The sequence below is a fragment of the Onychostruthus taczanowskii genome, unplaced genomic scaffold (assembly GCF_017590055.1).
Source record: "Onychostruthus taczanowskii isolate IOZ18803 unplaced genomic scaffold, ASM1759005v1 scaffold66, whole genome shotgun sequence".
Classification (NCBI taxonomy): Eukaryota; Metazoa; Chordata; class Aves; order Passeriformes; family Passeridae; genus Onychostruthus; species Onychostruthus taczanowskii.
Window position 1 is genome coordinate 3,024,302 of NW_024504344.1, and position 12,216 is coordinate 3,036,517.

General features: G+C 38.2%; 1 protein-coding gene across 2 annotated transcripts in view; it reads left to right on the plus strand.

The window, feature by feature from the left end:
* The window catches only part of DENND3 (DENN domain containing 3), a 31,629-nt gene that overhangs the window by 12,098 nt on the left and 7,315 nt on the right, over positions 1-12,216 (plus strand). The window contains exons 5-16 of one of the 2 annotated variants that reach the window (XM_041420813.1): positions 824-935; positions 2,069-2,188; positions 3,068-3,286; positions 3,588-3,709; positions 4,170-4,325; positions 6,143-6,239; positions 7,579-7,682; positions 7,964-8,145; positions 8,815-9,336; positions 10,290-10,552; positions 11,007-11,177; positions 11,609-11,738. In XM_041420813.1, the coding sequence (XP_041276747.1) occupies positions 824-935; positions 2,069-2,188; positions 3,068-3,286; positions 3,588-3,709; positions 4,170-4,325; positions 6,143-6,239; positions 7,579-7,682; positions 7,964-8,145; positions 8,815-9,336; positions 10,290-10,552; positions 11,007-11,177; positions 11,609-11,738 (2,198 nt within the window). The remainder of the gene's footprint in view (positions 1-823; positions 936-2,068; positions 2,189-3,067; positions 3,287-3,587; positions 3,710-4,169; positions 4,326-6,142; positions 6,240-7,578; positions 7,683-7,963; positions 8,146-8,814; positions 9,337-10,289; positions 10,553-11,006; positions 11,178-11,608; positions 11,739-12,216) is intronic. The other variant, XM_041420814.1, reaches the window with a different exon arrangement.

A 12,216-nucleotide genomic window follows, 5' to 3' on the forward strand; every position in this document is an offset into this window, starting at 1 on the left:
GATTTGTAGGCCTAGATTTCTGATTTTGTAAATATTTGGGGTTTTGGCTATAAACATGCAAGTGAGTCTTCTATTGAACAAAACACCCTTCGTGACCACAAATACCTAACTTGGTAATTGTTACATTTCAGAAATGCTGTGGGAGTTACTGGTTTTCAGTCTTGATTGTGTGTATGTTTAAATGTTCCAGAATTTATTTGGTGTATAATATAAACCATGTGACCTTTGTTAGGGTAATACAGTTTAAAAACAGAAACGTTTAGCAGGTTTGCATAAATGTTCTTATTCTTTGTGTGGGTGGGAATGACAGCAAAGAGCAGTGTCCATACAGGCCTAAGCCTTATGCTAAATATGGCTCTTGCTTCACATTCCTCTGCAGTCAAACTTGGGCCTACAACCTCTCTTTTCCTCTGGTGTTTTCCATCTCAGAGCTGGTGTCTGATGCTTGGGATGGAGGAGCACCAAGTGTTGCAGCTGTGGGTGTTGGTTCCTCAAGCAGTCTCTAGAAGACACTTGCTGTACCTACACCTCACCATCTCACCTCACACGTGGTTTCCTTTGGCCATCAAACCACTCTGCTGTGTCCCCTGATGGATATAATGCAGCAGTATTTCATGCATGGGAGTACAAAAAAACTCTACTTCTGACACAGAAGCATCATTAAAATTTAATGAAGCTGCTCAAGTAGCTAATAAATTAGAAATTAATTAGCTGAAATAATAGCTTCATTACTCCTAATAATTTTTTCTAGATTATCAGCAGAAAGAGTTTTTTGTGTTTGCATGTTACTATTGATAAGTAATTTCCTATCATTTAATTACAGCTTACTAGTACAGCTACGACCTTTGAGGGATTTAGATGTCGAGGAGCACATAAAAGAATTTGCAGCAAAGCTGTTTTTAATCCCCAGCCCCCCACCAGGATCACTCCACTTGGTAATTATTCCTCCTGAATTTCATCATGATTTTAACATTATGCCTTCTGAGATACTAAGGTGTTGTTTTCAATAAACTGGGTGACATTCATGAGTGTCAGGTCAGAGATTACTTGGTGATGTGAAACTTATGTCAATACCTGTGCTTTAAAAATTAGTAGAGAAAATAACAGTGTGACCAGGGTTCAGGCTGGAGTGCTGGCATACCAGTCATGTTCTTTTGTTTTCAGTACTCCTCTGGGAAGGCTTTGGCTCATGCCAGCTATTTGTGGTGTGAGATGATGCCTGGGCAGCTCTGGGAGCAGCAGCACAGTGTGCAGTGGATGAAATGTTGAGTTGGCTGCTGCCTGGATAAGACCAAGCTGAGAGGGGAAACTTGCATCAACATTTGCATTCAGTGCTGTGTACTTGTTCCTTTCTGAGCCTTCCCAAGTCCAGCCAGATGTCAGCTGGGTCAGTGATTTCAGTACACACTCTGTTATCTACTGCAGTGGCTTCTAGGGAAGCAGAACTTCAGCCAAGGGCTTCTCCTTAGCTGCTTTCCTTGACCCTGGGATGAGAGGTTAGGAGGGGAGGGAAAATAGCATAGCTGGAAAATATCTGAGTGATTGGCTAAACCAGCTGTGAGTGCTGAAATGTGCACGTGCAGGACCCCCAGAGATTTGAGCTGAAGTATCTGAAACACTGAGAGACCTCATTCCTTTTGGCTTGTTTTGTTTTCTTAGCATGACAACCTATGCTCACTTATTTTGTTCATATTTTTTTTCTGTTTCCTGTATGAATTTTATCAATAGTTTTGTTTTCCCAGTTGTATCTACAAATATAAATTAAATTATTTTGTTATGCTTATAATAAAGCAAGTTTAATTATGTTAAAAGATGTTATTTTAAAAAAATTACTGGCCAATCACTCTATGAGAATGAGAGGAGACAAATTCCTATTAATCTTTCAAGCTACTCATTATGTCTTTTAATATTTTCCTCTCTTTTTATTTTACTTGTCTGCAGTATGCAAATACCTGTCTTCTTCTCTCAATTAAAGTTAGTATTTTGTAATTGGAACTAAAATCCTGAATTAAATGTGCAGTGGGAACATTTTCATTAAGCAGTAAACAGAAACCATCTGTTTTTACAGGTATTTCATATGAAACCACTTCAAATAATAATTCCTTCACGAGAGGATCCAGACAGTCCAATTATTGACTTGGATCTCCATCTTCCATTGCTGTGTTTCAAGCCAGAGCAGGTGCTGCAGGTAAAACTAACTCACACTTTTAAAGGTTTAGAGATTATCAGTATTGGCAATTTGTAGTTTAGGGAAAAAAATCAAGATGTTTATTTACTCAAAAAATTTTATAAACTCAGGAATTCAGAATAGTCTTAGTTCTGAATGTTGGAGCTATGGCAAAATAAACTATAATTCTTAAGATATTTTGTTATTCATAGATCTGATTAGATTAAGGGATATTACATTTCTTTGCCTGTGGTCTAGAAATAGGTGCTAAATGTCTTAAGAATATATTTTAAGATGTAACTACCCAAGCCAATTGACAGATTTTATTTTTAATTTTCACTACATGCATTTCTACAAGATTTATAATAATTTTTTTTCATGTTTAAGAAAGCGGCCTGTGGGAAGGATTGATGACAATTGGCACTTATACAAATAAGGTGTAAATGGTGTGGAAATTAAAATACAAAAAGCTATTTGCAAAGAGTTTTTTTCAGTGTTTCACAGAATCTTACAATAATATTAGCTGGAGTGTCCTTTATAGGTTTCCTGATCCAATTCCCTGCTCAAAGGCCACCTGTGAAGTTATGTTGTTAAAGGTCATCAGTATTATCTGAGCCACTTTCTCTAAGAAACCTCTTCAATCATGGGAGTTGGCAGTTCTGCCTTATTTTTTGGGGGTTTTGCCAAAACATGCATGTTATGAATAAAAGCATCTCAAATCCTAAATGGTGCAGCTCATGCATCTTGAAATGGGAATTATTTCATCTTATAAATCTGTAAGGTAACTACTAAAAATGAGAATTTTGAGGTTGACTCTCACCAAAAAATGAAACATTTGCCTTTCTAGCGTGTTCTAAATACCTCTTTGCAAACATTTAGCATTCTGGGTTTGTTTTCCAGATTATGACCTGTATTTTGACTGAGCAGAGAATCGTTTTCTTCTCTTCTGACTGGACTCTGCTGACACTCATTGCTGAATGCTTTATGCTGTACCTTCATCCCCTTCAGTGGCAGCACACTTTTGTGCCCATTCTGTCCAGGCAAATGCTGGATTTTGTGATGGCTCCAACGTCTTTCCTCATGGGATGTCATATTGATCACTTTGATGAAGTGAGCACGGTATGTTTTACACCATTACCACTCCTGATTTTTACTTGCAGTGCATTTGCCCCTTCCATATTAGGGAATATTAGATCACTAAGTGTTTTATGTACTAGGATTAACATCTGTTAAGGCAATTGCATTTGTTTTTCTTGAATGTAATTGTTTAGTTATCTGTACAATTTTCTACTTGTGGAAAAAAATTTAGTCCTTTTCTGGTTTACCTCCTTGATGAAATTAATTGTCTGAGAAGGATGTAAATAAGAAGTAAATATTTTTACAATAAATATACAGTCATTCTATTTTCTTTTGTTAAAAGGAAGGTGAAGATTTAATTCTAATTAATATAGATAATGGAGATATTTCACATTCAAAAATGGTTGAAGAGGAACTTGAGATTCCAGATGTTCCAGCACAAGCAGCAGAAACTTTCATAAAAAGGTGACAAGATCTTGAAGATGTGTCTATTTTAGTGCATAAACCATGCTTGATGCTCCAAGTTTTTATTTTGTATTATTTATTATTATAATATTATATTTCATTCATGTAAACCCCACTGTATTTTAAAAAATGACAAATTGAAAATTTGTATTAATTAGTGTAGAAGTGGCTTGAAGCAGTCATAATCACCAAATTATGTTGCAACAACTGGAATGCTTGTTTCTTTTTATTATTGATACAGATTATACTCTGAACTTTACAAAGAAGACTGAGTGCACTGTGATTTGATTGAGTGGGGCTCCCTGGAATCTTGTTAGCTTGTCAGCACTTGTAAATCAATCTTGCACTTCTCTAGCTGTAAGATTAGGATGCAAGGGCCTAAATTACTTTTTTTTTTTTTAAAGGTGTGGAAAAATTGTTGGTGTTAGAATGTAAGTTAATAGTTTTCTTCTGTGTGTAGAGTGGAGGGTCTGCAGCTGCACTTTGATCTGGAGCTCTGCCACCTCCGAGCCAGCACAGACCTGGGGGAGCTCCAAACCCGCAGGAGAGCTTGGCAGCAGAAACTGAACATGGATGTGCAGCAAACCATGTTGCAGTTAATTGTTAATATCTTCAGGTAAGTGGGTGTAGTAGTTTCCATTGTGAGAGCATGTGGTACTGGTTAAGGCACTTCAAGCATCAGTGAAAATATTCTCATTTTCTCTTGCTTTATATATATTTTGTAGAGCTTAGGTTTTGTTAGGGACTATGAGAAGGAGGTCCTGTAGCCTGATGGAATACGAGTCATTGATGTTTTGATATATATATATATATATACATTGCTCAAATATCTTAAATAAAACTCTTCTGCTTTTGAGCTTATCTTTTGTAAGATATCAGGAAGAGAAGTGCAGTCCTTGGAAAAGCTTAGAGCCCAGCAGGGATATCAGTGAAGTTTTGGTCCCTCTTGTTAGAGGCACATGAATTCAAACCAGGACAGGGTGGAAGAGCTGAAAGCAAGAACAAGAGTTCAGAACACTTGGGTGTGTTTGGACTGAGAATGGATGAGATACCTGAAGAGTGCAACACCTGAGAATGGAGGGAGAGGAGCTGTTTAAGCTCAAGGGCAAAGGGTTGGCACAAGAAGGGACAATTGGCCAGGAGCTGGACTCAATGACCCTTGTGGGTCCCTTCCAGGGTATTCCATAATTCTATGATAAGAAATGTGAGGTATTGGCTGTGTTTGGGACTGGCATTTTAACCATGATGTGGCCTCTTGCTCTGGAGGTGGTTCTTCCCTTTGAGTCAGCTACTGAATTGCTCATGAGAATTCTCCTTGACACTTGCAGTCAGAAGGAGCTGGGTTAATTTACAGAGTCCAAATACCAGGTGTCTGTTATTGGATCAGCTTAAGGAGTGCTTCTGCAGGTGTCTGGACCCTCCAGGAAGGACAGTAGCTGCTGGGTGTGAGGAATAGAACAGCCTTTACAGATAGCTGATTATGGAATCTGAAATGCATTTATTTCTACAGTGGGATTTTGTGGATTTCAGTGTTTGGCAACAATAATTCCAGACAAAGATGAGAAAAAAATACATTTTTGCTCATAACAGATTGAACTCTTTATTGCACTAAACATTTGGCTGCAAAAAATGAACAGATGCTTTGCTCTCTAAGAGATAATATGTATCACAAAGGAATTGATTCTTTTGCTTTCTTTCTCCTTTCCTTCAAACTTTTTCTTTGTTCTTTTTTTTCAGCCTTGTTTCTTCTATCTTCTAACTCTGCCAGCATCCAGGAGTGAAGGAAAGTAACTCTTCAATGCAGTTGTTCTGTCTTCAGCAAAGCATTGTAGTGATTTTGTGTGTGGAGGTTCCATGTTTAAAGCAGACAGGGCTAAATTATATAGAATTACATGGAGCTATGTACTTTCATTGTCCATATCTTTTCCTGACCCCATATGGTTGGATAAACTGTTAACAAGATGTAGTAAGAACCCTGTTTTTCATGTGCCTGTTACAGATGCAATGTGATGGGACAGTGGGAGGTCAGGTCACATCTTTCAAATTGCCCATGATAGGTGCACTTGTCTTTTGTGCTCCAATGGGTTGTGTGTGATTCAGGAACTGTGTATGTAAATGGAAATCCAAGATTGGAGCCTAAATCATGATTTACACAGATTCTCCTTCATGGTTTACTAAATCTTACAGAGTGTATGTGTGTTTGGCAGCAGGTAGACTACCTTACTTGTAAGAATTTGAATTCTTTTTTCTGTGATTCAGTGACATTTGTTCATTAAACTGAGTTTGCCTTCTAATACTGCAGCACCTTTCTATTTTGTCTTTTGATGCTGCAGCATATTTCTGGTAGTACCAGTGGGCTGCTGCTGTTGCAAAAGTACGTCTTGCTTACAAATCTCCAAGCAGATTTATCTATTTATTTCTTTTTGTCTCCAGGGAGGTAAAAGACCATCTAAATTATGAACACAGAGTGTTCAACAGTGAAGAATTTCTGAAAACAAGGGCAATCGGAGACCAACCATTTTACAAAAAGGTAAATTCAGTGCTGTGATTATCTGCTATTAATAATTTTTTATTTTAGGATTAATGCCAATATCTGGAAATTTAAAGGTAACAAAGTAATAAATCCTACATGAGAAACAGTGTTTATAAATAAATAAATTTATTTATAAATAAATAAATCTATTTTTAAATAAGTTTATAAATAGATAAAGCTTCCAATGGAATGTTGTTGAGATATGCAAACATTCTTAAAAACAAACAGACTAAAATGAAAATCTTAGTATATCCTCAGGAAAGAAATTGACTGGAAATCTTTTGACCAGGATTTCAGATTAATAGAAATAATTAAAATATTTTCACCAGCAATTTCTAATGCTATAAATGAAATGGTGGCAATTTTATTAATTGAAATTTAATATTACCTAAAAACTCAGATGTACATATTGAAGAAGAGCTTTGAGCAGCTGATTCACTTAAATAACAAATAGCAAATTGCCAGGTTTGCTTTCAGGTAAATCTTAGAAAATAACACACTATGGAGTAGTTACTAGTGGTGTCTGGAATTAAGAAAACTAAAAAAAATCCACTAGAAAGGACTAAGATTTGGGAATCTCCTGGACATACAATTGCTAGCAAGCTATGCCACCTACTGGAGGAATCCTGGAAATTGGGAATCCTAATGCTTTTGGAGATGCTGTTTTACATTGTGCAAATGGATTAGTAAGAGGCATTTGAACATTTGTATAATAGACATGTTGTATTGCCTCAGATCCCAAATTTCATCTTGTTTAACTGTGTAGTGATGAGAGGTGGTGGCTATCCGTCTTTTTAATTCACACCTGGCATTTTTTGTTGTGTCCTCTATCCTAAAAGTGACAATTTGACCTTTTAGAAGTTATTTCTGGATGACACCACAATAATTATCTGAGCAGAGAGTAATTTTTTGGGGTTACTGGAAGAAAAGATGATTCACTTGTCTTTTCAGTATGATGACATAATGTTAATTTAGAGTACCCCCAAATTCTTATTCCAAGCCATAGGCAGTACTATCAGCACTTGGTTTAAGTAGAAAAGTTAATACTAAAACTGTAGCTCTGTTTTGCTCAGTGTTTCTCATTTTTGTTTGGTTTCACCTCTTGGAGGGCAGTTTGAGATTACTGTTTGCCACTAAACAAGTATCATCAAAGTCCAGAATGTGAATGGGATTTGGATTAGTTTTCTCTTGAAGCTTTCAATTTTTTTTTTTTTTTTGATTGCTAAATTGGAAAGTCTCAGTTTTGCGTGGGTAAGGGTAATAAAAATGAGCAAGACGTGCTAATAAAATCGTAAATTTATAAATGATCCACAGTTAACTCCTTTGTGTCTCACAGGTTTTAGAGACCTACATGTTTCACTCTTTCCTGAAAGCTCGTCTGAACAGAAAGATGGATGCTTTTGCTCGGCTTGACTTGAGTACCCAGTCTGAAGAGGACAGGTAGAGTTTTCTCATTTCTTATTCTGGTTTTGAATCTTCTGGTGGTATCAGTGATAAAAGTCCTTTTGTCTCTATTGGTATGAGTTTAGGTCATCTATAAATATAAAGATTATGAGTAATTGCTAACTCATTTAATTACAATTATTTTAAAAAGGGTTACATGAACAGATGTTGAAATTGTAGATTTAGTACTATTATACAAAAAAGAAAACAAAACAGGCAGTAATTTAGTGTGTATGTGTGAGTTCTGAAACTAGTGATGTGTTATTTTTATTTTCCAGGTTAGATTTGATGTTTCCCACCCCCAGAAGGCTGACGATAGAGAAAATGGCTTCCAAGCGCATGAGCGCCGCGCGCAAGGCCAGCCGGCGCATGGTGATCAGCATGCCCAACCTGCAGGACATCAGACTGCCAGAGGGCCCCACCAGGAACTCCTCACTTCGAAAAGTGGAAAGGGGCGTTGGTAAGGGAAGATTGCGATGGACAAAGACACTTCTGTTGTCTTTGGGGTGACATCACTGAGTAATTGTCACAGAAACACTGTCAGCCGCTGGGAAGAAATGATGGGCTGAGTCACTTTGAGCTGGAGCCTGTCTGTGCTTCCCCTGGCTTGTGAAGTCACTCTGTAGCCTGCTGCAAGTTTTGCTGGACTACAAAAGAGTGATTGGTCTCAGTGGGATTGATATTGGATGATTGATTTCTGAGTCCTCACCCACCTTATGTCCAGTTCTCTACTACCTTCAATTTAAAAACAGGCTTAAGCTTATCACTGTTCAGAAAGAACTCCATGTGAGGCCTTTTTTTCCCCTTCTTTCTTTAACTTTTCCAGAATTGATCACAGGCTTAAGCTTATCGCTGTTTAGAAAGAACTCCATGAGGCCTTTTTTTCCCCTTCTTTCTTTAACTTTTCCAGAATTGATGTTACCTGATTAGGTAATATTTTCATAATAGGGGTAATAGATACAGAAATGTATTTGTGTCCCTAGCACATCTGTAATCCTTCTTGTTTCTTGTAATTGCTTGTTGCTGTGGTGGGGATTCTGTTTGTTGTTTGTAGTATTGCTGGTTGTGAAGATATTTACACTTCTGCTCCTTTCCTTGCTCAATGTACTCTCTTGGTGTTTGTTTCTAGCTATGAGAACACCCTCCAAATCCATCACCACGTTCAAAATCCCCGAAATTCACTTTCCTCTGATGTTCCAGTGTGTTCACTCCTACTACACAGACTTCTTCAACCACCTCAGCAAAGCTATCAGTACTTTACCCCCCGAGAACTCTGCGTTGCTGGCAAGGTACTTCTACCTCCGGGGCCTTGTTAGCTTGATGCAAGGGAAACTACTAAATGCACTTTCTGACTTTCAGAACCTAGAAAAAACAGACTTAAGAATTTTCCCTACTGACCTTGTAAGAAAAATAGTGGAGAACCTGCCTCGCTCGGAGCGCTTGCAGGCAGACCGCAAACCTGAGCTCAAGAGGCTGATCAGTCGAGTGATGGAAAAGCAAAGGGAAGTTCTGAAAATAGATGACCACGTAAAAAATTTCGAATTGCCAAAAACAAACATGCAGCTGGATGATTTTGTGAAGAGAATTCAGGAGTCTGGGATTGTCAGGGATATAGACACTATCCACCGGTTATTCGATGCCCTGACAGTAGGTGAGTATGAGGTTGTTGGGGTTTTTTTGATTATTTTTTAACATTGTCACATGAAAAAGGGAGATTTACTCAAACTCTTAGTGTTGCTTGGTCTGTCAGTGCCCTGGGAGAGCTGAGCCCCTTGTGTCTGACTAGTCTGTCAGTGTTCCATTGTGGAAACCTTTCACTGAACAGCTGCTGCATGGAGGAGGGTTCCACTGACTTGTCAAGGCTCCCCTGCCAAACAGAGAGACCCCTCCTGGGTGTCCTTTACCCACTGCCAGCACCCTTGCAGGACTCACTCTAACAGTTTAAAGAACACTCTCTATTAGTAAAATTATCAGAGGTTAAGTCCCCTGCCAAACAGAGAGCCCCTCCTGGTTGTCCCACTGCCAGCACCCTTGCAGGACTCACTCTAACAGTTTAAAGAACACTCTCTATTAGTAAAATTATCAGAGGTTAAAGTTTGAGAATTGCTGGTTGTAATATTTGACTGCAAAAATACATTTAAAGCAATATATTAATTCAGAGCCTTATATGGACAAGCTCTAATCCCCAGTAAGAGCCAGCTTGAAATAATGATTCAGTGTGCCTAGAGTATGATTCTTACCCAGCAGGTGATCCTCTGGGGGAGAAGACAGGTTCAACCTGTTGACTGATCCCAGAATTTTTATGGAATCTTCTCTAACTTCTCCCCATTCTTAACTCACTTTTTTTACTATTCCTTTATGTTTAGGTGGAGCTGGAGTGACTTTAGTTACACATTTTACTCATTGAGGGATGGATGTACCTTGATGGGGGATATCTCAGGATAGTGCCTGAGATAACCTTGGGATGGGGACATGTGCCTAGAATGTCTATACTTATATGCAATAAAGAGGCACAGTTTGACAGTTACTGTCTTTCTAAACCCATTTTCTGTACAAATCTTTCTAATAGTTTCTCGCACTAAAGGGGTTTTAAAATTTTTGTAGGACAGCAGAAACAAATTGATCCTGAAACATTCAGAGATTTCTACAACTACTGGAAAGAAACTGAAGCAGAAGCTCAAGAGGTCAATCTGCCACCAGCAGTAATTGAGCATCTAGATAAAAATGAATGTGTCTACAAGTTATCCTGCTCAGTGAAAACCAGCTATGGTGTGGGGAAAATAGCTCTGACCCAGAAGCGCTTGTTCCTGCTGACTGAGGGAGGCCGTCCTGGCTATGTCCCAATTGCTGCTTTCAGGGATATAGAGGTGAGCATCAACTTCCTCTCCTCTGGCATGCCTGGGGGTGTAGGTTATGTCCCATTCTTCAGAGTGAGCTGGCTCTTAACATAAAGTTTCAGTAAGGAGAGTATGAAACAGTGCTGAAGTCACTGTGAGAGTGATTAGGTAAAATTCTGGGGGTTTGGACTAAAAATTTCATGGCTGAAAATCAAGAGGTTATACCCTCAGAGAAAAGTGCAGAGTGCAGCACATAGGATATGGAGTAGATAAGTTTAATAACATAAGCATTAAATGTGCCCATGTTACTGAGGTATCAGTGGGTCAGCTTATATCCACTGTGGACCAAGGCTGTATGATGATGTTTAAACTTATTTTCATAAATCTAGCTTGTAATTAGATAACGCTGCCCTGTGGGCTGAGTCCTGAATCATCTGTTATTTGGGTACATTCTCTTTGTTTTCTCTTTCCTGTAACTTTCTAGGATGTTAAGAGCACAACTGTAGCTTTCCTTCTTTTGAGAATACCTACTCTGAGGATTAAAACATTATCTAAAAAAGAAGTCTTTGAAGCCAACCTTAAAACTGAGTGTGATCTCTGGTACCTGATAGTGAAAGAAATGTGGGCTGGAAAGAAAATGGCATATGATCACAAGGTATAAACATGAGAATTTATAACCAAATAATATGAAGAATATGCTGTCTGTCTCTGTTCTAAGTAATTAATGCACCAATCTTAGAATTTCATGGTGCTTCTCTCCCATGAAGAAAGATCCGGCTTGGAAATGGGTATCCATCCTATGTGTGCTGTATCTTTTCATATGGTTTTGTTTGCATATCCTGTATCAAGGTAGAGTCAGATCTGAAGTATTCCTGTAATAACACTGGCTTCTGACTCCCTGCTCCAAGACCTGGCTTGGAACATGGGATGTAGGAGTGGGGTCTGCCAGCAAGTGGCAGGAATTGTGCTGCAGGGCAGCAGCTGCCTGGTGCTTGTGCTAAGCATGGCATCTGTTGTGATTTTGAGCATGGTGTCTTGTAAGAATAATGAGCAACAGATAAACTACAGTAAGACTTCTGTCTTCAGGATCCTCAGTATATCCAGCAAGCACTGACAAATGTTCTCCTGATGGATGCTGTGGTTGGTGCCCTGCAGTCTTCCAAAAGCATCTATGCAGCCTCTAAACTGTCTTACTTTGACAGGATGAAAAATGAAGGTCAGTCACAGCAATGCTACAAAGACTGTTGGTGTTGCATCATCTCTTTCTGCTCCTTCAGTGTGTATTCTGTTTTTCAAACTGGTTATGTGTAGAAATACAAAAAGACATTAGCCTGATTGCACTTTCACAAATACTATTTATTTAATATTAAGTAGAAAGCTTAGGATTTGTTGTTTTGGGTTTTTTTTCCTTTTTATTCTCCCCTTTTTTCTTTTTTTTTCTTTTTTTCTTTTTTTTTTGTTTTTTTGTTTGTTTGTTTGTTTGATTGATTTGGTTTTAATTTTTGCTTCTGCCATCCATCTTGGATGCTGTGTTTTTGTCTTGGTTTTTAGACTCCTTGGGTGGTGGATGTCTCTGCTATCAGAATTCGTACAAATTATGTCTGGGCTCTCAGTTAAAGCTAGAGGGAAATAAAAGTGAGAAATGTGAATGAATGGTTTAGAATTGCTATCTCATAAGAACTTGAGTTCTATTT